The sequence below is a fragment of the Suncus etruscus genome, chromosome 5, assembly GCF_024139225.1.
Source record: "Suncus etruscus isolate mSunEtr1 chromosome 5, mSunEtr1.pri.cur, whole genome shotgun sequence".
Lineage (NCBI taxonomy): Eukaryota > Metazoa > Chordata > Mammalia > Eulipotyphla > Soricidae > Suncus > Suncus etruscus.
Genome location: NC_064852.1, coordinates 106,408,338 through 106,435,605, shown reverse-complemented (window position 1 = coordinate 106,435,605; position 27,268 = coordinate 106,408,338). Strand labels below are relative to the sequence as shown.

The following is a 27,268-nucleotide window of genomic DNA, read 5'->3' as shown; positions in this document are numbered from 1 at the left end:
AATGAAGAAAATATATCGGGGCCCGGAGAGATAGCACAGTGGTGTTTGCCTTGCAAGCAGCCGATCCAGGACCAAGGTGGTTGGTTCGAATCCCGTGTCCCATATGGTCCCCCTTGCCTGCCAGGAGCTATTTCTGAGCAGACAGCCAGGAGTAACCCCTGAGCACCGCCGGGTATGGCCAAAAAAACCAAAAAAAAAAAAAAAAAAAAAAAAAGAAAATATATCACTTATATTTAAGTTACAATTAACAAAATCCAAGTAGTAAACTAAAATTCTAATCCTCAGATTCTCTATGAAATTTTTTTTGATGTCTGAAATGTTAAAGGTGCACAAAGATTGAAGAAACTGCACTTCATCCTCAGCAAAATAAAATGATACTTCAGGTTAAGTGTATATTATTACCTAATTAATAATCATTAAGATCATTAAATAGAAAATAAAGCATAATTTAACTTTAAAATAAGACAATGAAAATATCACCATTTATGTAATTATGAAAACTTAAGAAATGAAATGCTCCAATACCCATTTTTACATATTAAAGGATTTTAGGGGGCCGGAGAGATAGCATGGAGGTAGGTTGTTTGCCTTGAATGCAGGAGGACAGTGGTTCGAATCCCGGCATCCCATAGTCTTCTGAGTCTGCCAGGATCGATTTCTGAGCGTTAAGCCAGAAGTAAACCCTGAGCACTGCCGGGTGTGACCTCCCCCCCCCAATAAAAAGGATTTTAGGAGCCTGGCTGATAGTAAGTAGGCATTTCCTTGCACACAGCCAACCCAAGTTTGATCCTCAGCAATCTCTGTGCCCACAAGGAGTGATCCCTGAGTGCAGAGCCAGGAGTATATGTCCTGATTACTGCCTGGTGTGGTTCCCCAAATAAAAGCAAAATAAAGAATCTTATTCATATAGAAAACCCTAACATATTTTCACAACAATAAAACAATGCAACCACAAAAATATTTTAAGTCTAAGGAACCTTGCAAAGAAAAGCAAAGCTAGAAGCTCCCTAAATTCAAAATATATTTCAAAGCCAAAAGAATCAAAGTAGTACACACACACACACACACACACACACACACACACACACACACACACATCAATGGAAGAGAGGTCCAGAAATAAATCCAACACATAATAGGTATAATTTTTAATTAGTTTACAACAAAAAGCAGAAAGGAAATACAATTGGGAAAAAATTAAAAAATAGTCTGTTCATTAAATAGTGGTGGAAAATGAAGTTGTGTGCAAAAGAATGAAGTTGTACCACTATCTAACACCAAACACAAAAGTTAACTCAGAATAGATTCAAAACCTGAACAAGACCAGAAACCACAAAATTGTTACAAGAAAAGAGAGGTAATATATTTTTGCCTCAGTTCAGAGAGATGTTTTCCTGGATTTTATTCCAAAGTCAATCAACAAGTCAGCAAAAGCACAAATAAACAAAATGGACTGCATCAAACTAAAAAGCTTTTGCAGAGTGAAGCAATAGTCAGGGAAAACATTAAGTCAGTGTATTGTAATGGAAAAAAGATATAACAGTAATTGTAAAATAGTATTGCAAATTTGAAAGTCACAAAGAAAAGATGGCTTATAGATGATGTTCACAAAACCCAAATGTCCATTCATTATGTTACATATCAGAAACGAACATAATATTGTATGTCAATTATACTTTAAGTGGAAAATACACCAAAATAAATAAAAGATAGAATTTCTTAATGGCTTCCAAAAGTAAAAAAGCTTAAATTCCAATGAACTGAAATTTCTCTACTGTAGCTGTTACAGTATCAAATATTCACTCCCAGGACAGAAACACTGTCCAATTTTAAATATTTTATAGAAGCTCATATAGTAGATATTATAAAAAGCAAGAAACATACTCAGCCAAGGATACTGATCCTCTATTAGTATCTTCTTCTTCGAAACACTCAACAGCTTTCAAACATTCTTCAATATTTGTATGAAGAACATCTTCAATTTCATCTTTTTCCACATCAAAATGTACTTCATCCCAGTCAGAACTACAAAACTAACATTAAAAATGTCATTAAAGATGAGATTATTTTTTTAATAAGAACACTCACCAAAAATTATTTGTTTAATTACCTGATAAAATCCATAGATTGCCTGCACCGCAAAGAACCACTTTCTGGAACCAGGTATCCCATCCACCGAACAAGCTTGAAAACAAAAACACATTTATAAGAGGAAAAGTCAACACAAATATGCAGCTGTACAATACATACTTTGAAAATCATAACTTTGAGATATGTAGCTCTTCAAAATTTATATTTATGAATGCATATATGAGGGTTATAAGTAGTTATGTGATTTATTGTATTTAACATAGCATATATTATAAATGCTGTACAGTATACATAATACACATCACAGAGCATATATAATATTTTAGTATTGTGTTAACTGCCTTTAAATCTCTGTTAGAAATTCAATCTGCCTAAAGAACAAAATGCTCCACTCAATGAATATTTTGCTTGATTCAACACTATTCCAACTCCCGATTATCATTATCGGTTTTTTTGTTTGTTTTTTGGGGTCCCACAGGCGGTGCTCAGGGGTTATTTCCTGGCAGGCTCTGGGGACCATATGGGATGCTGGGGATAGAACCTGGGTCTACTGTGCTATCGCTCCAGCCCCTCAACTCCATATTATTTTGTTGTTTTGTTTTGTTTTTGAGCCACACTCAGAGGCGCTCAAGGGTTACTTTCTGCACTCAGAAATCACTCCTAGCAAGCTCTGGGGACCAAATGGAATGCCGGGAATCGAACCCAGGTTCGGCCGATTTGGCCATATGCAAGGCAAACACCCTACCGCTGTGCTATTACTCCGGCCACAACTCCATATTATTTTAATACTTATTTCAAACACAGAACTAAACCAGAAACATACTGAACGATAAAAAAGCTACCCCATCACATACACAAAAAATGCAAGTTATTTTAGAAAAACCTATTACCTCTTCGAGGATTGTTAAGGTTTTGTTCAGCCAGGTTAGAGACAGGAGCTAAACAATAACTATAGCCTACAGAAAAGGAAGATGCTCGAGAAACAACTATTACAGGAGAATATATTGTTAAAAAGTTAACTTATATATTATTATATATAACTTATTGTTATATTTAACTTATATATTTCTATATAACATAACAGCAGGTAAGGCGCTTGCCTTGCACGCTCTCGACCTGAGTTTGGTCACCGGCATCCTGAGCAAATCTAGGAGTAGCCCCTGAGCAGCCCCTGAGCATCACTGGGTGTGGTTAAAAAAAAAGAGAGACCAAAAAAAAAAAATTAATATATATATATATATATATATATATATATATATATATATATATATATATATATATATATATATAGTTAAAAAATTAAGTTAAAAAGTGACAAAGTTAAAGATCAACCTAGGTGAATGTCAAAATAATCATAAAGGTTAAAGGTTTAATAAACACATGGACATCAGGTACAATGCCCAGCATTACTTTTCTGTACAGTGGTCGGCAAGCCCCGGTTCACGAGCCATATGCGGCTCTTCTGTGTGCTGGGCGGCCGCTCCAGGAGTCAAGACTCTCCTCCTAGCCTCTGTCAGTGCGCACCCAACTCCAGTCAGGTCATGTGGTATGGGGGGGGGGGTCTGACTCAATAAAAACTTATTGAAACTAAAAACAGTGTACCATCCTATGTATTTTCGGTTTTAAAAATGTGGCTCTCAAAATAAATTTCAATCGTGGTTTTGGCGAGATTTGGCTCAGTTGAGAAAAAAGGTTGCCACCACTGTGCAAAAGACATTACCTTTTACTGCCTCAAAAAATGAAAAACCACTACGTAATGACAGCAGTGACAAACATAGTCCCACTTGCATTCTCCTTGACTTTCCTTGCTCCTTCCTGTTACTATGTAACGTCAGGTTATGCATCAGACTTGCTGTGGAAATGAAGGTCAGCAATTCTACTATCTTTCCTACATCTTCAATCTCTCCATCATTCCAGTTACTTTTTATGTTTGCACAACTATGTGGGGGCACAAATATGTGCAGAGAGGGAGTGACCGGAGGAGAGTGGAGGAAAAGGAGAAGTAGGACAGTAAAAGCTAGAATGAAAAAAAGTAGTGAGGAAGAGTGTGTATCTTTTTTTGTTTGTTTGGTTTTTGGGCCACACCTGGTGGTGCTCAGGTTTTTGGGCCACACCTGGCTCTCTGCTCAGAAATAGCTCCTGGCAAGCAAGGGGGACCATATGGGACACCTGGATTCGAAACAACCATCTTTGGTCCTGGATCGGCTGCTTGCAAGGCAAATGCCGCTGTGCTATCTCTCCGGGCCCAAGAGTGTGTATCTTAATAATGTATTTACTATCTGATTTATACCAACCTCAAGGGAGCAAGACAATTTTATCAAGGGAACAAACTCAAGCTGAGAACCTAGAATAATGTTCATAATTTTATGAAACTTAACAGAAAGGAAGAATAGAATCTTTTTATAGCTTCTGTTACTTTAGTTACCTCCCTATTCTAGTTATATGAGCATTCAAGAAGTCATTTCTTATGTTACTCAATTATTTCCAATACAAATTAGTGATACAAATTAGATACAAATTAGTGATACAAATTTCTCTTTTAGAAAATAGGAATTTATGTTAGACTTACCAGGGAAAGTACTATCCTCTGGACTAGTCGAAGCACTAATGCTTTTTTTCAAGAGTTGATAAACATTTGCTGCTGATAAATCTGAAAAAGAAAAGACTAACTCAACAGGCTAAAGAGTTACATAATTGATGTCAGCCAAATCCAATGTCACCATTTAGACATTTTCAGGAACAATAAATCTTTTGTAAGATCTATTACACTCCGTTCAAGTTTTGTTCAGTTAAGCCTAAAGGAGAGGAAATAGACAAGGATCTCGGTGTGAAAATACCAAACAATCAATACAAATCCAAAGTTTCCCCAACAAAGAATGATTTCAATTCCTAGACAAAAAGGATTATAGTATTCTATACACAACCAGCTTCGTCCAAACAATTAAAGGGCAATTCAGTAAGGAAGGAAATAGCTGTATCAATCAGTAGTACAGGGGTCAGGTGATAGAAGAGTCGCTGAACACTTGCCTTGCATACATCTAACATGGGTTCGATCCCCAGCTTCCCATAAAGTTGCCAGAACACAGCCATGAGTAATTCCCGAGCACTGCCAAGTGTGGGCCCAAAACAAAATTTTAAAAAGCAGTGTGAAGGAACCATGCTCCTTCAAAACTACCCCCATACTTACTCCTCAATTTTTAGTACTATCATTCATATCTCAGGGTTGGTTTCCATTGGAAACCATATGAGTGAGATGATCTGGCATTTGTCTTCTACTTTCAGACTCACTTTCTTTAGTTTGATACTCTCCAATTCTATCTAAGTTGCAGCCAAAGAAAAATGTCTTTTTCTTTTTACAGCTAAGGAGTACTCCATTTTGTATATCTACCACAATTTCTTTATCCAGTCATCTGTTGGGAAGCGGGTTATATTTCCATTTGGGTTATTGTAAATAATGCTGATAATTTAAAAATATAAAATAAAATACCTTAAAAATTTAAAAAGATTCACTGCCAATAAACATCATTGCAAGGAGCTGCAGCAAATCATCTCTGTGGGCTTTGAGACCAACCCCTGCTAGAAGCCCCTGCCCAAACTGTGTGAGTGGAGGTAAGCCAGAAACGCCCAAGCAGGGTGGAGATACAGAAGTGCAGCCGCTCACTTTGCAACCGCACTTACCTTCTAGCCAATGAATTTCACCATAACAAGTGGAAAAAAACTCACACAACAAGTGTGACAATGGGGAAACAACATAGGTCAATACCAGGCATAGAGAATGAAGATGGCAACTTTGATGACCCGAAAAGTTCAAACCACCTATTTAGCCTTTCAGATAAGTTTAAAGAAGTAATATGGAGTATGTTCATAGAACTCAAAGAAAACACAGGTCAGGCTGAGCAGACCACAAAGATAGAAATCAGAAAACTCTAAATTGAAATAACAGAACTGAAAAACTTGGTAGATGAAATGAAAACCTTAATGGAAAGCCTCTCCAACAGAGTAACAGTAGCTGAGAATAGAATCAGTGAGCTGACTGAAACCTAATCACAATCATATTTGTAATCAAGATATTTAAATAAATAAAAATATTTAAAAAAATTAGTGAGCTGGAAGATGAGATACAGAACAACTCCGTTCAGCAGAAGAGATTGGAAAAGAACCTTAAAGTAAATAACCAGACAATGAAAAAAATACTCAAAGAATGTGTACAGATAAAGATAGAAGTCTTTGATAAATTCAACAGAAACAATTTATAAGAATCATTGGAGTTCCAGAGACCCAGGAATAAAATCCCCAGGAAGAATAAACAGTCAAGGACATCATTACAGAGAAACTCCCAGAGCTTCTCATGGCATGCAAGCAAATCCTGCATGTCTAAAGAGTTCCAATTAAAAGAGACCTGAAGAAAAGCAGCAAGATCAAAAAGAGAAATTACATTTAAAGGAACATCAAAACAACAATGAGGTATCATCTCATGCCACAATGACTGGAACACATCACAAAGAATAAGAGCAATCAGTGCATGTGGGGATGGGGAGAGAAAGGAACTCTCATTCACTGCCTGTGAGAATGCAGTCTAGTTCAGCCTTAATGAAAACAAATTGGAAAATCCTCAAAAACCTGGAAATTGAACTCCCATATCACCAGCTATACGACTTCTAGGGATATACCCTAGGAACCCAAATATATAATACAAAAATGCCTTCCTCATACCTATATTCATTGCAGCACTATATAGAATAGCCAGACTTTGGATATAACCCTGATGCCCTTCAACAGAAGAATGGCTAAAGAAACTGGTATATTTACACAATGGAATATTATGCAACTATCAGGAGAGACTAAGTCATGAAATTTTCCTATACATGGATGTACATGGAATCTAATATATTCAGTGAAGTCAAAGGGAGAAAAATAAGACACAGAATAAACTCACTCATCTATAGCTTTAAAGAGAAATAAAAGACATTATTGCAATAATTCCCGAAGACAATATTGATGAGGGCTAGAAGAACCGGCTCTCTATATAAAGCTCACCACAAAGTGTGGTGAGTGCAGTTAGAGAAATAACTACACTGACAACTTCCTAACAATGTCAAGGAGTGAGAGAAGTAGAAAGGCTGTCGCAAATACAGGTGGAGAGGAGGGAGCTAGGGGGCATTGGTGTTGGGAATGCTGCACTGGTGGAAGGGGAGGGGGTTGTTCTTTATATTACTGAAACTCAAATATAACCATGTCTGTAATCAAGGTGCTTAAATAAAGATATTGTAAAAAATATAAAAAGCTTTTTTAATAAAAAAAAAAGCAGTGTGATCTCAAACAGTCAAAACTTGTTTTAAAAATTATCATTTGCTGGGGCTGGACAGATAGTACGGGGTGGGGGGTAGGTAGGATGTTTGGTAAAATTGAATATGGCCTTGAAACAGAGAAAGTAAAATGAACTTTTTTTTTTTAAATAATATCTTTATGGCCGGAACAGTGGCACAAGTAAGGTGTTTGCCTTGCTGCCCTAGCCTAGGACGAACCCTGGTGCAATCCCTTGGCGTCCCATGTGGTTCCCAAGCCAGGAGCTATTTTTGAGCGCACAGGCAAGAGTAACCCCCGAGAGTCACAGGGTGTGGCCTAAAACCCCTCCCCCTAATGTTTCTATTTAAGCACCATGATTAATATCATGTTTGTAGTTGGGTTTCATTCATAAAAAAAGAACACCCTCATTCACCAGTGCAACCTTCCCACCATCAATGACCCCCATCTCCCTCTTCCACCACCCCCTGCCTGTTTTCAAGGCATTCCATTTCTCTCAGGCACTACCACTGTCATGATAGTAGTCAGAGTAGTTATTTCTCTAACTGCACGCACCACCCTGTGGTGAGCTTCAAACTGTGAGCCGGTCCTTCCAGCCCTTAACTCTATTGTCTCTGGGCCTTATTACAGTAATATCTTTCATTTTTCTTAAAACCCATAGGTGAGACTATTCTCTGTCTCTCACTGTCTCTCTCTCTGTCTCTCTCTCTGACTTATTTCACTCAGCATATTAGTCTCCATGTACATCCATGTATAGGAAAATTTCATGAGTTCATGTCTCCTGACAGCTGCATAGTATTCCATTGTGTATATGTACACAGTACTTTTAGCCTCTCATCAGTAGAAGGGCACCTGGGTCATTTCCAGAGTCTGGTTATCCTAATTAGTGCTGCAGTGAATATAGGTGTGCAGAAAGCATTTCTGGATTGTGTTTTCGTGGGAAACAGCATGAAGACTCCATTAAAAATGAACTTTTTAATAGCCTTTCATGAGATGCGTCCAGCATATCGAGTGTAGAGGAATCCTGCTCCTTCCCAGCTGCTTTTCTTCCATCTGCACCAGGCAGGCTGAGCAGCAAGGTTTGGAGAGATTCAACTTTCCGCCGAGCAAACTGCTTCTGAGTGCTGCAATCTTGCACCTACTTAGAGCCTCCGTATTTTCGGCATTCTTAAATCGCCCCCAAATCACCGAAAGGCAGACAGACACGCCAGCGGGGTCGCCGCTTCCAGAGCCCACGGGATCCCGACGCGGAAAAGTCCTTGCCTGCCAGCCCAGCCCACCCGCTCCCGCTCCTTTCAACAGTGCTCTCTCTTACCGGGCCTCTTCTCGGGACCCTCAAGCGACGACGACTCGGGCCCAGAGGGCTCGGGCTTTGCAGAAGCGGCCGCGGGCACTTTTCCGTCCCCCCAGAGGACGAGGAGCAGGTACCGATCCATGCGCCCCGAAAGCGGCGCTGAGCCCCTACGGAGCGGGCCCAGGTCCAGACTTTGAAACACCCGCGCGCTTTCGCACTTCCGGTTCCCCTCAATTTGGAGTCGTCTGGAAACGGTGACCGGCGCCCTCGCTTTTAACAGAGCCCTTCGAACGTTCGGGTGATTTTCGGGCGTCAAGTACTCCACCTAGATGCACGAGCGTATCCTTTCGGAAGCTAACTACCTGGGGGGGAATTAGAGGCGACCGAGGAACCAGGGGAGAACAGGCACTAGCTGCCCTTCGGAATTGTTCTTCTGAGTCCCTGCGCGTTCCCCGACGGGCCGGTGAGGCGGCGGGAGCGCTGTCAGCAGCGAGCGGGCCAAGAACTTCCGGTCGGTGGGGGGGGACCATGGCGAGCTTCTCCAAAGCGAACCAGGTGAGCTCCGACTCTCGCGCGGCCTTGGTGACGCGGAGTTAGGAAGGAAGCCGAGCTTCTGGGCTAGGCAGGCCCAGCGCGAGCGGAGGAGCAGAGCCGTGGGCCCCGCTGGCTGGCATGGCCCGGCCTCGCCTCCCGTCGCTCCTCAGCTTGGCCCGCGACCTGTCTCTGCACCCGGAGACGGAGGGTCGGAGAGGCGACCGGACGAGTCGCGCGGGCCCCGCGGAGACCGGCGACGGGGCTCGGTCCACGGGGAAGGAGCAACCCGGCTGCGGAGAGCGCCGGAGGCTCGGCGGCCGCGAGCGAGGCAGAGGCGGAAAGCCCGCGCAGTCCCTTGGCAGTGCTGCGGGCCTGGCGTGATCACGGTCGTGGCTGGAGCAGGCTAGAGCAATGGAATGCGAGAGCCGAGACTGCAGGATTAAGAATAGACATACACACGCACACACACACACACACACACTCCACGACTGTGCTTCTCTGCAGGTTTGAATATAGACACACCCCAAACTCCAAGAGTGTGCTTGGTTGAACACACACACACACACACACACACACGCACGCACGCACGCACGCACGCATACACCAGACTCCAAGGGTGTGCTTCTCTGAACGATTGAATACAAACACACACATATGGCCGGGCGGTGGCGCTGGAGGTAAGGTGCCTGCCTTGCCTGCGCTAGCCTAGGATGGACCGCGGTTCGATCCCCCGGCGTCCCATATGGTCCCCCAAGAAGCCAGGAGCAACTTCTGAGCGCATAGCCAGGAGTAACCCCTGAGCGTCACAGGGTGTGGCCCAAAAAACCAAAAAAAAAAAAAAAAAAAAAAAGAAATAAAAAAGAATAGACATACACACGCACACGCACACACACTCCACGACTGTGCTTCTCTGCAGGTTTGAATATAGACACACCCCAAACTCCAAGAGTGTGCTTGGTTGAACACACACACACACACACACACACACACGCACGCACGCATACACCAGACTCCAAGGGTGTGCTTCTCTGAACGATTGAATACAAACACACACATATACACACCAAATCCCAGAGTGAGCTTGTCTGCAGGACTGAACACACAACACACACACAGCTCCCAAGAGTCTGCTTCTCTGCAGGATTAAATAGACAAATCAAACTCCAAGAGTATGCTTCTCTGAAGGATTGAATATACACGCCAAACTCCAAGGGTGTACTTCTCTGAAGGGTTGAATATAGACACACACAAACACACACCAGACTTCAAGGGTGTGCTTCTCTGAACGATTGAACACACACACACACACACACACACACACACACACACACACACTCCTAACTCCAAGAGTGAGCTTCTCTGCAGGATTGAACACACACCCCCCAAATTCTAAGGGTATGCTTCTATGAAGGATTGAAAACACACACACACACACACACACACACACACACACACCAAACTCCAAGTGTGCTTCTTTGCAGGATTGAATACACACACACACACATCAAACTCCTAGGATGTTCTTTTCTGAAGGATTGAATACATACACACACACACACACAAACACACGCTCCAGGAGTGTGCTTTTCTGCAGGATTGCATGTACACACACACACTCTCCAGGAGTGTGCCACTCTGTAGAATTGAATTTAGATACAGCACACAAAGTCCGAGAGTGTGCCATCAGCCGAGAGAAGGAAAGTTGAGATCAAAAACGGGTTTAAATCGAAGAGAAGCTCAGTTGGAATTAGAACAAATGCTTCTTGTTTATTACCTGATCCGATGCAACTAATCCAGGAAATGAATAGAAAATTAAAGGGGTGTTGGCTATGGTGGACATAATTTTCACTGTTCTTTTTATTGTAATTTATCAACCTATCAGATTACTGTGCTGCAATGGATTGGGGGGGGGGAATGACTAGTCTTTATTATTATATATGAATTAAGATGCTTGCTACTGAGACCGGAGAGTTAGCATGCACAGTGGTAGGGCATTTGCCTTGCACGCGGCCAACGCAGGACAGGCGATGGTTCGAATCCAGCTTCCTATATGGTCCCCCAGGCCTGCCAGGAGTGCTTTTTTGAACGCAGAGCAAGGAGTAACCCCTGAGTGCTGCCAGGTGTGACCCAAAAACAAAACAAACAAAAAGTTGTTTGCTACTGAACCCAAATGGGTTGTTGTATTAAAATAAAGACTTAAGGGGCCAGAGCGGTGGCGCTAGAGGTAAGGCGTCTACCTTGCAAGTGCTAGCCTAGGACGGGCTGCAGTTCTATCCCGTGGCATCCCATATCGTCCCATCCCCCCAAGCCAGGAGCAATTTCTGGGCGCATAGCCAGGAGTAACCCTTGAGTGTCAAATGGGTGTGGCCCACAAAACAAAAAATAAAGACTTCAGGTTCAGTATAAAGCTGTAAATTTTGGAGTCATTACCTTACAAGAGTCATTTAAAGGGATCTGGATGAAATCTTTGTGAGGGTGAAGAATGATAATTTTCCATGGAGAAGGAAAGGAAAAGAGAAATGAATTCTGGGACGTTTCAAAGTTGGGGTAAAAGAAAGGGGCTGGAGAGATCGCACAGTGGTGGGGTGTTTGCCTTGCACATGGCCAATCTGGGATGGACCGGGTTTGATCCCCGGTATCCCATAAGGTCCCTGAGCCTGCCAGGAGTGATTTCTGAGCACAGAGCCAGGAATAACCCCTGAGCACCACCAGGTGTGGCCCCAAAACTGAACAAAATTGTGGTAAGAAATTAGGGGAGATCCTGAAAAGTAATGGGGGGGGGGATAAAAGAGGGTGATGAAATCAAATTAAGAAAGACAAGTGATCAGCTCTATTGAAGACTTTAAATCAGTCAATGAAGCTAATAATGAGAAAGCCATAGTTTGATAAATAGTAGAGAGATATTAATGAGTGTGAGGAGACACAAATCAGGTTGGAATAGATTGATGAGAGAAAGACTAAACAAATGCGAGTAAATAGAACTTTGAAGAATTTTGCTAACAAAGGAGGAAAGGCATTAGCTGGTGGGAAAGAGAGGTAGGAGTTGCTGTTAAAAATACCCAAAAACCTTTATTATAGAGAATTTCAATTGTATATAAAAAGAAAAAATAGACCGCACCCAATTAACAGCAACAACAACAAAAAGTTTCCACATGAACGGTGTCAGTGCAATAGCAATAGTTCAGCAGGTAAGGCATTTGCCTTGCCATTGACTGACCCACTTTTGATTCTTTGCACCACCCCTGATAATTCCTGAGCAGTATCAGGAATGATCCCTGTGCACAGTCGGGAGGAAAGAGCCAGGTGTGGCACAAAAATGAAAAGTAAATACAAAGATAGTCAATACAATTGCCTATTTCCCCTGGACATTCCTTTAAGAATTAAGATAGACCTTAGACATGTGTTAATGCACATATAGAAAGTTTAATACATTCTAGGGCCTGGGATACAGAGCATTTATGTTGCCTGTGTGGGGCCTCAGGGTCAATCCTTGGGTCTGTAAAAATGAACGGGGCAAAAAAACAGTAAATTGTTATTTGGGCAGGGAATGTGATTCAGTGGTAAAGTGCATGCCTGTTTTTATTTTGTGTTAATCCAAATCAGGTGGTGCCAGGAATCCAACCCAGACCTCATGCATGCAAAGTATGTGCTCTATCCATCCAGCTTGTGTATTGAGCCATCTACTGGTCACTAAAGTGCATGTCTTGCATGCATGAAACCAGGGTTCAATCCTCAAAATAAAAATAAAAAGTCAGTATGTTCTATACCAGGTAAGTATTCTTATTTAAAACCCATAATCTTCAGCACCATTTCTTAACCATTATCTGTAGTGCTACTTATAGCTGAAAAAAGTTAAGTAACAGCAATTCCTTAATACCAAATATCAATTATATGTTTAAATCACCCACTTTATTATATATAACAGGATATTATTTGTGCAATTCGTGGCACCACAGGTGCCTAGATACCCTAGGTATCACCAGGTGCAATTCTAGAAAACTCAAGCACTTCCAGCTGGGGTTCTGGAGGCCCCCAGTTTCACTGAGTGATTCAGGTAACCCCTAAACATCCTGCATTGGACGCCCTCAACCTAGTTGGTCAAGAATTTCTCACCCGCCTCCCTCCCTGTATTCCCCTGATCTCTGAGACTGCTTTGGAGGTCTAAAGAACAGAAGGAAAATAGAATTGGTAAGCAGCATTACAGGCTGATTTGAGATGTATGATAAAAAATTTAAATAAAAATCAAATAATACAGCTTTACTTTTCATAGCACTGTTTAACTGATATATGCAGAGGAAAGCATTCAGTTCAATTTGGGGGGGTTGGAATTATTTTTTTTTTCTCTTGAGAAGGGAAAAGGAGGGTAAGAGAGGGGAGTGAGGGGAGTGGAGAAAGAGGGGGAGAGGAGAGAAGTAGAGAGAAAAGCAGGGAAGAGAGGAGTGAGAAGAGGGAACAGGACGGGAGGCTAGAATTTTCTTAGATTTTGTAGGCAATGAAGAGTACTGTAAAGTCAATGGCATATACAAAATACAAACTAAAGGTGTGTAAGGCAGCTTTTTTTATTTTGGGCCATCCCTGGAATTGCCTAGGACTTAGGGCTTACTCCTAGCTTTATGCTCAGAGATCTCTCCTGGTGGGACTTGGAACCATGTGGAATTTTGGGGATTGAAACACAAGCAAGGCAAGCACCCTGTTTACTTAGGATCTCTCAGCTCCCAACAGTACTTTTTCATATTTGGAAAGTAGAAAGAGGCAGAGCATGCTAGGCTATGCTCAGAGCTTATTCCTGGCTTCTGTGCTCAGGGATCACTTCTGACAGGTCCTGGGAGACCATATCTGGTTCTAGAGATCAAACCTGGGTCAGTCATATGCAAAGCAATCACCTTACCCATTATACTATCACTCTGGTACCCAAGACACCTTTTTACAATGTAAGTTTATTTAATATTGTTCATCCATATATTATGCTATTTAATTATCCCTAGGAATTAAGTTTTGAGTAGTCCAAATTTCTAATTGACCACTGCTCTTTTAATGGAATGTATCTGCTGACTTCAAAAATTGTGATGACCTTCATTAACAGCTTCTACTTTCATCAGAGCCTCTTATCACCCCTCTCGATTCTTTTCTATGTAACACCAAAGACTGTGTCCTAGGATATAGGCAAGGGTATGTATCTTTGGGATATGTAACATGAAAGGAAAGTATATCTTTGGAATTTTTTTAATAAAGCCAATCAGTATTGTCATGGGAAATTGGGAAGGAGAAATTGTTGTGTTAATCCTTGAGGACCATGAAAAAAGACACATTTTTGCCAGAAACGAGACAGATAAAACACAAAAAGTATTAAATGAGAGGGAGAGTATTCTTCGAATCATTAACATTAACTCTAGAATTTGTGTGATGGTATATAATAACACTTTTGATTATTGTTCTTAGAGTTTTATTTATTTTCTGTTTTTCAAGCAATGGGCCACTTTTGCTCGAGTTTGGTATCTTTTAGATGGAAAAATGCAGCCCCCAGGGAAGCTTGCTTCTCTGGCATCAGTTAAACTTCAAGGATTGCATAAACCAGTGTACCATCAACTCAGTGAGTATCAATAATAGTATCATTATTTATTCATGACATAAATTTTTATCATCATTTTCATTACAACAGACTATACTTTTCATTAGATTAATAGAATCTTGCGGTTGTTCAACAGAGATGCTTTTAAGAACTTAAGATATTTAGGATCTTTAAGATACTTTTTCCAAAGGATCCCTTATTTTGCTTTTGGTTAAAAAATAAACAAACAAACTGGGCTGAAGTGATAGTACACTGATTATGGCACTTTACTTGCGTGTAACCAACCTAGTTTTGATTTCCAGTATTCAATATAGAACCCTGACCCCCACCATCTAATCTGTGCTCAGAGTAAGTCTTAAACAAATAAAACAAATCTATTTAAGCTCTAAAATATATTAAAAGTAATCATAGGAAAACCATAGAGACTGATTTGTTAGAGAAGCCCTTTTTACATCATTGCCCTAGCAAAGTTATTGTTTTGTTTTGTTTTGTTTTTCACTTTTAAAGGCCTTTAATTTCAATGTCCTGGAGTGTTTTACTACGTGTTTTCTATATACCTTATGGTTTCAGATCTGATATCAAGGTCTTTAATCCATTTGCATTTGACTTTGGTGCATGGTGTTAACTCGAGGTCTGAGTTCATTTTTTTTTTGCAAGTGTCTGACCAAATTGTGCCAACACCATTTGTTGAAGAGGCTTTCCTTACTCCACTTTACAATTCTTGCCCCTTTATCAAACATTAATTGATTGTATATCTGGGGAGCATTCTCTGAATTCTCCAGTCGATTCCACTGATCTGTCTTTATTCCAATACCATGCGGTTTTACTGACTATTGCTTTGTAGTAATACAATTTAAAATTGGGAAAAGTGATGCCTCCCATATTTCTTTTCCCAAGGTTTGTTCTAGCTATTCTTGGGTGTTTATTGTTCCAGATGAATTTCAAGAGTGTCTGATCCACTTCTTTGAAGAATGTTATGGGTAACCTTAGAGGGATTGCATTAAATCTGTACAGTGCCTTGGGGAGTATTGCCATTTTAATTATGTTAATCCTCCCAATCCATGAACAGGGTATATGCCTCTATTTCCACATATCCTCTTTTATTTCTTGAAGCAGGGTTTTATAGTTTTTTTTGTATAAGCCCTTCACATTTTAGTTGACTCCAAGATATTTGAATTTGTGTGGCAGTAATGTAAATGGGATTTTTTTTTATATCCATTTCTTCTCTATTATTATTGCTCTATAAGAAGGCCATTGATTTTTGCGTGTTAATTTTGTAGTCTGCCACTTTATTATATGAATCTATTGTTTGTAGAAGTTTTTTGGTAGAGTCTTTAGGGTTTTCTAAATATAGTATCATGTCATCTGCAAACAGTGAAAGCTTGACTTCTTCCTTACCTATCTGGATACCCTTGATTTCTTTTTCTTGTCTAATCGCTATGGCAAAAACTTCCAGCACTATGTTGAATAGTAGTGGTGAGAGGGGGCAGCCTTGTCTTGTACCAGATTTTAGAGGAAAGACTTCTGGTTGATCTCCATTGATATGGCTTGTGCTAGATTTCTTCAACTATATTGAGATAAGTTCCTTCTATTCCCATCTTATTGGGAGTTTTTATCAAGAATGGGTGTTGGATCTTATTAAATGCTTTCTCTCCATCATATCATTTTTAATTTTTTCTTTTTGTTGATATGGTGTATTATGTTGATTGATTTGTGGATGTTTAACCATCCTTGCATTCCTAGGATGAAACCTATTTGGTTGTGGTGAATGACCTTCTTGATGAGGCATTGGATCCTGTTTGCCAGAATTTTGTTGAGGATCTCTGCATCTGTGTTCATCAGGGATATTGGTCTACCTGCAAATCATTTTGGTTTTCGTTGTTGTTTGTTTACAGGCCAGAGCTGACAGTGCTCAGGACTTTCTCTTAGCTCTGTATTCCAGGAGGTGCTTAAGGTATATGATCTACTAGGGATTGAACCCAGGCCAGCTATGCAGAGTACTATCTTTCTAGCTTCCTACAAGTAGTTTTGTTTGGTTACACTCCAGCCCTAACTCCTAAAACTTTAAATATTTTGTAAACTATTTTGTTAAAAACTGTGAAAACAAAAAAACAAAATTTGAGTGAATTTCTCACTGTCACTCAGCTGTGTTGCAGTTGCTCTAGAGATGAAGCCCCATACTTTTCTCTCCAGGTAAGGACTATCCATTCCACTTCACTGTGGTGATAATTAGTCATTTCCAGGATGTTTGACTATTTCTGGGTTATGGTGCCAACAAGTTAATGATAATAAATAAGATCTGTTTGGTTTCAGAAATCCACATGATACAGAATTTGGAGAAAAGTGGAATTAATTTCCTTGATAACAAATAACTAATTTCCTTGATAACAAACAGTATATCACTTACTGGTTCACCAAATTAAAGTTTTTTGATTTAATGCATTATTGTCATTTAATTATTGTCATCATTACAAGACTATTTCTTAAGTGTGGATAAACAAATACTCTTAGAACCCTAGAACTTTTGTGGCTACCTGTCCTTTGTTTAGTAATGGAGAATAGCTTCTCTCTATAATTAGAAATATTCTGGGTTTTTGGTTTTGTGGTTTTTGGGGCCACACCTGGTGGCACTTAGAGATTACTCCTGGCTTTGCACTCAGAAATCACCTCTTGCAGGCTCATGGAACCAAATGAGTTGCCGTGGATTGAACCCAGGTTAGTTAAAAGTCAACTGCATGCAAGGCAAATGCCCTACCGCTGTGGTATTGCATCAGCCCCAGAAATTCTTTTTTTTTTTTTTTTTTTTTTTTTTTTTTTTTTGGTTTTTTGGATCACACCCGGCAATGCTCAGGGGTTACTCCTGGCTGTCTGCTCAGAAATAGCTCCTGGCAGGCACGGGGGACCATATGGGACACCGGGATTCGAACCAACCACCTTTGGTCCTGGATCGGCTGCTTGCAAGGCAAATGCCGCTGTGCTATCTCTCCGGGCCCTCCAGAAATGTATTTTTAAAGACTGAATTGCATTCTTGTTTCACTTATAATCAGAAATCATGCCAGCAAAACTTTTCATATCCACAAGATGTCACTAAAATCAAAATTTAAATTGCAAATTACTTTTAATTTACAAGTATGTTCTTTTTGAAATTTGTACCAACTAAATCATTTAATTTATTGTTGTTTTTTGTTTGTTTGGGGGTTTTTTTGGCCACACCCGATGATGCTCAGGATTTACTCCTGGCTATGTGCTCAGAAATTGCTCCTGTCTTGGGGGCTATATGGGACACCAGGGGATTGAACTGGGGTCCATCCTAGCAAGTGCGGGCAAGGCAGATGCCTTTACCCCTTGTGCCACCCCTCCAGCCACTTCATTTATTAATAATGCATTGTGTAATCAAATTAAACCATGTTTGCTTGCTAGTAGACACAGACCCTCTCAGAATAATAAAATAATGGATGGTGATCATATATACAGAAGTGACCATAAAAGTTGGCCAATAAAATAAATAAAATTGAACATCATAACTGTTTTTAGATAAAAAAAATGTTGACCAATAAAGAAAAACATGTATATAATATTTGAGGTTGTTAATGATATAACTCTGTGATATTTGTGATGATCAACTTTTTGTGTATAGAGTTTGTTTTATAGTGGGGATCTCCCAAGCTTGTGGATATAGGGAGCTACTCCCGTAGAATCTCAGTCAACCCAGACTGCAAACTCTGGGTATGGTAGGGCTCATCTCTGCAGCATGGGTGAAGGAGGGGGTGCTCAAGAATTAGCTTTTTGTATTCAGAAGGCCTTGTGGTGCAGAGAAGGGTAGAGTCTGAAATTTTCCTGGCCCTTCATTTTATAACTTATCATTCATTAATCTATTTTTATTGAGTGAAGAGGGTTTTTTAGGCCCTATCCAGCAGTTCAGTGATGGTTGAGTGACCAGGATTGAACATGAGTAAGCTATGCGTACATATGATTGTAATTTCCCACTACATGGGGGGGGGGAATATTATGCACTACACCTTAAACTCATAGTGATGTATGAGAGTAATTTCTCTAGTATACCTGAAGCAAAATTGAAGGCTCTCTGGGAAGACTAATAATTATGTTGAAACTTTTTTTTTGGGGGGGGGGAGGGCCACACCCAGTGACACTCAGGGGTTTCTCCTGGCTATGCTCTCAGAAATCGCTCCTGGTTTGGGGGACCATATGGGACTCCTTGGGGATCGAACTGAGGTCTATCCTGGGTCAGTCGCTTAAAACACCCTACCACTGTGCTATAGCTCCGGCATCTATGTTGAAACTTATTATTTTTGTCCAAATTAAATTTTATGAGTGAAATTTAACCAGTCGTGATAGATCAGGAGCTCCTTTCTAGGAAAGAACCAAACACAAAGATCAAATTGGGCCAAAGCAATAAAACACTAGGTAGGGTGCTTACTTTGCATGCAGCCACCCTGGATTTGTTCCCTGGCATCCCGTATGTTCCCCTGAGCACTGCCATGAATAATTCCTGAGTGTAGAGTCAGGAATAACCCTTGAGGATCACTGGGTATGACCCCAAACCAAAGATAAAGATCAGGTGATTTATGTGTGTATGCTGTGTGTGTATATATGGGCAAGAGAGCAGAAATAATGCAATAATGCTATATAAAATATATAGCAAGTGTTTATGCTCTTGTGAATCATTTCATTGTAAGAGGCCTTAGTTGCTTCAGGTACGAATATCCATATAAAAGCTAGTGATCTCAGCATTCTTTGAGACATAGATTGCTGTATTCTTGCTGGTTTTTTTTGGTTTTTTTTTTTTTTTTTTTTTTTTTTTTTCTGTTCTTCTGCTTCATTTCCCCAACTGCCTATCGACCCACCATGTATCACCTTGGGAACTTGAGCATTCCTTTTCAGCCCTCTAACTTCGAGCTTCCCAGGTTATTCCTTTACACGCCTGGACTCCCTTTCACTGTAATTTGAAAGACCTTTGCTTTATTCTCTCCTCTTTCCCTTCTGTAAATAAGGAACTTTTTCTTTGGAAACACCATTATTCACATTCAAACCCTGCACAAGTACTATCATTTTCATGTGCTTAAAGTTAGTGTTATATACTGTACTGTACTTTTTGTCTCCCCAATGTTATTTTTTTCTTGAAAAGCCTTCTAAATCTTGAAATTTTATTATTAATAGAATAAACAACGAATATTTTTGCTTAATTTATATTGTACTTTATTGCAATATATGAATACTTAAATATTGACTTTAGTTTCTTTGTTTGAACAATCAAATGTAGGGATTTTCTTTTTAATTTGAAAATTAAACCAGTGTATGCATTTTGAATTTCAGGGCATTTCCTCTGTTCTTTCCAATATGTTTATAGACATAGTTGAGAGTGGCAGCTTAAATTTAACTAGTTAAAAGTGGTTAGAAAAAAATCTGTATTAGTCATTAAGCATAAAGTCCTAATGCTCTATTTTCTAAAACTGAGAAGAATAACCAGTTGTGATATTTTGCATATGTTTTCAATTTGCCTATTGGTAAAACATACTTTTTTTAAATCTGTATGCATATTCTTTTCATTTTCTCTTTGGTTTTTAAGAAAAATTTGTATTGTATATTTAAAGGTACTTTAACAGTAAAATAATGATTTATGGATAGATATAATAGGAATAACAGTAATTAACCTTTAAAAGATGTATTGTTATTGTTGGCATCTTTATTAAATATTATTTAACCTTCTAGTGTTGAGCTTTTCTAAGTAATCAGGCAGTTGTTTTGATACTTAGATATTATATTAAAAAAGAAATCTAAGGATTTTTGCTGTTGTACTGTGATTTGCTGTATTATTTTTTAAAATGTTGTTTGTACTTTATATATATAAAGTTCTGATATTTTGTTATTTTTTTAAACCTAGGTGACTGTGGAGATCATGTTGTCATAATGAATACAAGGCACATTGCATTTTCTGGAAACAAATGGGAACAAAAAGTATACTCCTCACATACTGGGTAAGAAAGTACTCACTTTATCAAGAGAGACAGGCTAGTGAAAATGTATTACTTTAAGAATAATACTGATCTTATTTTAAAAGAAAAATACTTTTAAAAAATTGGGTTTTAGTGAAATAGTAATTTTTCTATTTCTTTTTTATTAATATTGGGGGGGGGCATACTTGTCTTGCTCAGGGGTTACTCCTATCCCTGCACTCAGTAATTAATCATAGCAGTCATTACGTAGGAGACCATAAAGGATGCCAGGGATGAAACCCAGATTGACACAATACCATACCACTATACCATCTCTCTGGCCACAATTCTTTTCTTACGTATAAGATTTACTTAAACACAAACTTACGCTCAGTATCAGTTATTACAGGACCTTGTCTTTTCTGGAAGCTTTTTATATAACCTCTCTGATCAAGATTGTTTCTGTTTAAGAGTTGATATTTTATTCCTTAATTTTTCTCCCCTATAATTGATGTTTTTGCTGTTTCTGGAGCCATCCTGAACATCTGAAGGTATACTAAATGTTTAAGGGATAATGAGAAAATTCCCAGATTTGAAAAATACTTAGATTCTTTACAATCTACCTTTCAAATGATAGGTTTCTCTGACTGTTTGAAAGTCATATATCTTATAGTTCATAGGTAGCACAGATGTTGTAATTTTTAGAAAGATCCTCTAAACTATTATATATCTCTAAATTTCCTATTGGCTTCAGGACTTCTCTTTGGGACAGAACAAAATATATTGTAAAATATAAATAACTACGAATAATTATATATTATTTATCTCTTCATTAATATCTATAATATCTAATTATATATAATACTTAAATATAAGTAATAATTACCTCTTCTAAGGTTCTTCATATAATTTCAAGACAATCCTTTTGTGTCATTGATTAACTTGTCCTTCTAAGTTCTTCATAGGATTTAGTGAGATAATTTAGCAGTTGTGGTCCTTATCTTACACAGCCAGCTTGGTTCCTAATTCCTGAACTCAGGAGTAAGACCCTGAGCATTTCAAGGTGTGGCCCCCAAACCAAAGCAAACAAAAGCAAAAAAGTTTTTATGGACTTATATTTTGATTTTATGGACATTATATTTTGATCATTCTTTCATAATCATTGTTCATCATTCAGCATCTTTCTTAACTAAATATGCTCAGAATTCTGATGCTTCTTTCCTATTCTAATGGATTTTTTAACATTTTCTTCACTAAATAAAATAAATGTTCTTGTGTTTTCCTAGGATAAATTATTTCTTTTCTCCATCTTAAATTCTCACTACAATGAGTTCACTATTGGCTAAAACTCTTTTTCAGACAATTTCCTACTCAAAATTACATTCTGAATTCAACTTTTGACAGTGTCTCCTTCCTGCATATTTTCCAGTATGAACTTGATTTCAAAATTAGATCACCTTCCTTTATTTTTCCCAAACCTGACTCTGGTCTTAGATATTTTTCTTTCTTAATATTAAAGGTGATAAGCATCTCATAGTGAATGCATAAATACTTGCTGAATCATTTTTAATTCTATAGAAATACAATGTGGTGAGAAAATTTCCAGGATATGAAATGGTTTTTTATGACAGAGAAATAGTTGACTACTTAAGAATTTAGTATTTCAAATATTGTACTTTATTGCTGTTAAGACACTAAAGATCTGTTTTCAAAAAACATAGTTTCATAATAAGGTTTGGTGGACTTGGCTATGGCTTCCCAGCACTTCTGCCCTACCCCAAGTGGTCCTACACTGCTAGGTATCATCCTGGTGGTCCTGAGCATGGAAAAGTCAGACCCACACTGCATTGCAGGACCAAGCTTCGCTGGATCTGCTCCCCCACCCATGCAATGACATTGCTTGGTACCATTCTCATTGAACGAATGAAAAAGGAAGAAGGGATTGGGGGATAACTGCATCCTGCAAGAATATTTTAAAACTACTATAAAACTATACTATACTGTTAATGTCTGCTTTAACAGCTACCCAGGAGGATTTAAACAAGTGACAGCTGCTCAGCTGCACCAGAAGGATCCAGTGGCCGTAAGTTTGTTAAATTTTCCACTATTTATATCTCTGCAGCAACCTGTGCAGACCCTGCTTTTTTCTGTCTTCCTTTTCCATTGTAGCCAGCATTCAAAGCTATAAATTCCTCACTCTGCTATAGCAGTTTAATTTTGAAAAGTTTTATTTCATTCACCTTTTAGGGGGTGAGGGGGAGTTTGGGGCCACACCTGGTGGCACTCAGGGATTACTCCTCAGAAATCACACAGGGGACATATGGAATACCCAGGATCAAACTCAGGTCTATCCTGGGTTAACCACACACAAGGCAAATGCCCTACCACTCTGCTATCGTTCTGGCCCTTCATTCTGTATATTTTCTGCGAATTAGTAATTTTGCATTTAGTAAAAGAATGTTGATGCTTTTTAATTTCCTAACACCTGTGTGATTACTTTGAATATGATGTTTGCTAAAAATACCTTGGAGAGAGAGATGTCTGTATGCCTATATATCAATCTAGCAAATCTACTAAGTATAGTCTTCCAATCTGCTACTGACTTTTGTTTTATTCCTTTCTTTGGTCTTGTAAATTTACTGGTAATTTAAAAGAACTAAACTTCAAGTTGCAGAGCATTAATTTTGTATTATAGTTTGCTTGGCTTATTTTGAAGATTGAGTGTTATAGAATTCTAAATTTGTAATCTTAATCTTACAAAGGTCTCACTCATATTATATCTGTGGTTTTCACCCTTGCTACATTTGTGGCTCTGTCATTGAAAATAATGTTAAGTGGCAGCACCATTCTTGAAAACTGGCAAGTAATTTCTGCTGACTCCAGTCCACAGACCAACCAGTGCAAACTTCTGGAATATGTTAATTGACCCTTTTGTTTATTTATGTTTGGTTTGATTTGGGGTCCGCCCACGGTGCTGCCCAGAGTTTATTGCTGGCTTTGTGCTCAGGGATCACTTCTGGTGGGGCTCAAGATTCCAAGGATCAAATCAGGTTTGCCTGCTTGCAAACTAAAGAACCTTAAGCCCTCCCTATACTATCTCTGTAACTCACTAATCTCCAACTCATTAGCAGAGATTAGAAATTGGCTCTTCTAATCTCTATTTAGGCTTTTTAATGTTAGGTCTTTTAAAAATATCAGTATAGCCATAAAAACTATCCTTTTGGGCCAGTGTGATAGCACAGCTGTAGGGCATTTGTCTTGTATGCGGACAACACAGGATGGACCCTGGTTCAAATCCTGGCATCCCGTATGGTCCCCCAAGCCTGCCAGGAGCAACGTCTGAGCATAGAGCCAGGAGTAACCCCTGAGCACTGCTGGGTGTGACCACCCCCCCCCAAAAAAAAACAACCTTTTTTTTATAGTTTTTGCTGACTATATTAGTTGACGACTTTATTATGGCAGATATTCCTTTTTTTCACCTTTTTGGAGTGCATTGACTTTATTAGAGATCAAAGATTGAGCGATATCTTTACTTTCCCCCAAATCAAATTAAACCCCTTGATTATTTCTAACAACTACTCTTCCAGCTTATAAGCTTTCTTTGTTTAAAAGCTTTAAACTCTTCTAGTTAAGCATTTTTATTGTTTTCTACCATTTCTACCATTATGGTTTGCTTTCTATCCTTAGGTTACTCAACTTTATTTTGGAATCAGTTTCCTTTTCGTAACAGTCTCTTAGTAGTGAATTGCTTTTTCAAACAAAAAAAAATCAGTTTTGTCAAAAACTGTTCTTGTTCTTGCCTTCATTTTTGATAAAATTTTTAATTATATGCTAGATGATATTTTTTCTTAACTTTTTGAAGCCATTCAGATTTTAGCCTCTCTTGAAAAACAAAGGCATAAAATACAAAAGGAATACTAATTATGTATAATAAGATACTTTACTATAAATATAATGTTTTTTAAAGGGAAAGGACAGGTAACAAATAAAAGGCACTGATAATTAGGAGACAGTTTTTCTAAGCAGAAGATCTCAACTCTTCAAACATATTAAATAACAAGACTGTCAAATAATATAAATATCAAATCTAAGAAAAGATCTTAAAAGTATACAAACAAAAAACAATAAACATAATTAGTACTTCTCTTTTGTATTTTATGTCTTTGTTTTGATCAATTCTTTAGATTTACTATGTTCTTACCCATGATTTATTTAATTAATGAGTTTCTGTGTTGTCATTCTGTTTTCACCTTTTCCGGAAGTGTGATTTGTTTCTTTTTCAAAGTCATTACTCAGTTTCGATTCTCTGTGTTTTTGCCATACTTTGGTTCCCTCTTTTTCTTTAAACATATTAAACACACTTGTCACCATTTCTTCTTTTTTGGGGGGCACACCCAGTGACGCTCAGGGGTTACTCCTGGCTATGTGCTCAGAAATCACTCCTGAGGATCTCTTATTCACTTCCGGTGGGAATGCCATTTAGTCCATCCTTTATGGAAAGTGATATGGAGGTTCCTCCAAAACCTGGAAATTGAGCTCCCATATGATCTAGCTATACCACTCCTAGTAGTATATACAATACAAAAATCTCTTCCTCATACCTATATTCATTGCAGCACTATTTACAGTTGCCAGACTCTGGAAACAACCAATATGCCCTTCAACAGATAAATGGCTAAAGAAACTGTGGTACATATGTACAATGGAATATTATGCAGCTGTCAGGAGAGATGAAGTCATAATATTTTCCTATATATAGATGTACATGGAATCTGTTATGCTGAGTGAAATAAGTCAGAGGGAGAGATATAGATGCAGAATAGCCTCACTTGTCTATGGGTTTTAAGAAAAATAAAAGGTATTTTAGTAATAATTCTCAGAGACAAAGAGAGGAGGGCTGGAAGGTCCAGCTCACAACATGAAGCTCACCACAAAGAGTGGTGAGTGCAGTTAGAGAAATAACTACATTGAGAACTATCATAACAATGTGAATGAATGAGAGAAGTGGAAAGCCTGTCTGAGTATAGGTGGGGGTGGGGAGGAGGGAGATTTGGGACTTTGGTGATGGGAATGTTGCACTGACTTCTGCATTGACTTTTGGCCATTTTCATTAAGAAATGATTGATGTAGGGCCAGAGCAATAGTACAGTGAGTGGGGTGGACATTTGCCTCACACCCAGGTTCGACCCCTGGCATCCTATATGATCCCTTGTTCTTTACATGACTGAAACCCAACTACAATAATATTTGTAAACAAGGTGTATAAATAAAGATATTAATAAAAAAAATGGCTCCTGGCTTGAGGGACCGTATGGGATACTGGGGGATCGAACCACAGTTCATCCTGGGTCAGCCACATGTAAGGCAAATGCCCTACTGCTGTGCCATCGTGCCAGCCCCACTTACCACCATTTCTATCTCAAAATAATATCTGTGATTTTTGTGACTTCACTTGTTCTCTACTCGGAATACTTGGTAAACTTACCTTAACGTAGGGAGACATTTTAAAAATGAATTTCTGCCAGACCAGGGAGTAGCTCAAAAGATATCACGTATGCCTGGCCTATGATGGACCTTCATTTTGATCCCTACTGCCATGTGCATTCCTCCTGCCCCAGCACCACCATGTGTTGCTCTGGTGAACCCCATTTAAAAAAAGAGAGAGAGATTTCTGTAGAAAGGTGTTCTTCTTAGCTTTTGGCATATACTTAGGCAGTACCATCTCAAAATTTGTAAGAATTGTTACGTAGGACAGGATCAGTTTGGGGCCACACAGTTATTTATGAGATCAGACTTCCATCAAGAATGACTTAAAGTTTTTTCTTTCCCTGTTCTGTGGTCTGGGTGTTATTCTTCTGTTGAATATTAGGCTTATTGATAAACTTTTCTCCTTTCCTCGGGTCAAATAAAGATGTCTGTTTGACTCTTATCACAGATGGCACTGCAGGGAACTAAAGACTTAAAGTTGCTGATAATAGATATCATTAGTATTATAACAAATCATAGTTTTGTACTTTGTAATTTTGTTTATTTTATCCAAGTATGCTATCTATACACTAGGTGGCAGTATTGTCCACTTTTTGGATGTTAAGACACTGGCTTTGGAAAGCATTTGTAGAAATTGTTTCACATTGATCATTTTGTTTTGTTTTGTTTTTCTGCTTTGGGGCCCCACCCAGCTTTGCTCAGGGGTTACTCTTGAATTATTTCCTGCACTCAGGAATTATTCCTGGTGGTGTTCAAGGGATCATATGGCATTCCAGGGGTCGAACCTGGGTGTGAGGCAAATGTCCACCCCACTCACTGTACTATTGCTCTGGCAATACATCAATCATTTCTTAATGAAAATGCCCAAAAGTCAATGCAGAATATTTGATGAAGTCCTAGAAACTATGTCAGAGTTAGTCCCTTCAAATATTCATATAGTTGGCAAGAGTGTACGGTTTTTGTTTGGTTAGTTGGTTTGGTTTCTGAGGGTTGCCCATATCTGGCAGTGCTCAGAGGTTATTCATGGCTCTACGC

The 27,268-nt window shown here is 38.9% G+C and overlaps 2 protein-coding genes across 2 annotated transcripts in view; one reads left to right on the top strand and one right to left on the bottom strand.

Annotated features, from left to right (window-relative positions):
* Positions 1-8,831, bottom strand: part of MTBP (MDM2 binding protein) — a 97,594-nt gene extending 88,763 nt beyond the window's left edge. Inside the window, exons 1-4 of the mRNA XM_049772886.1 lie at positions 8,711-8,831; positions 4,661-4,741; positions 2,111-2,184; positions 1,885-2,033 (exon numbers count right to left, since the gene is read on the bottom strand). Of these exons, the coding sequence (XP_049628843.1) occupies positions 1,885-2,033; positions 2,111-2,184; positions 4,661-4,741; positions 8,711-8,831 (425 nt within the window). The remainder of the gene's footprint in view (positions 1-1,884; positions 2,034-2,110; positions 2,185-4,660; positions 4,742-8,710) is intronic.
* Positions 8,832-9,184: 353 nt separating this feature from the next.
* Positions 9,185-27,268, top strand: part of MRPL13 (mitochondrial ribosomal protein L13) — a 48,487-nt gene continuing 30,403 nt past the window's right edge. The window contains exons 1-4 of the mRNA XM_049773516.1: positions 9,185-9,244; positions 14,690-14,813; positions 20,695-20,788; positions 22,769-22,829. Coding sequence (XP_049629473.1) covers positions 9,218-9,244; positions 14,690-14,813; positions 20,695-20,788; positions 22,769-22,829 — 306 coding nt within the window. The 5' untranslated portion in view covers positions 9,185-9,217. The remainder of the gene's footprint in view (positions 9,245-14,689; positions 14,814-20,694; positions 20,789-22,768; positions 22,830-27,268) is intronic.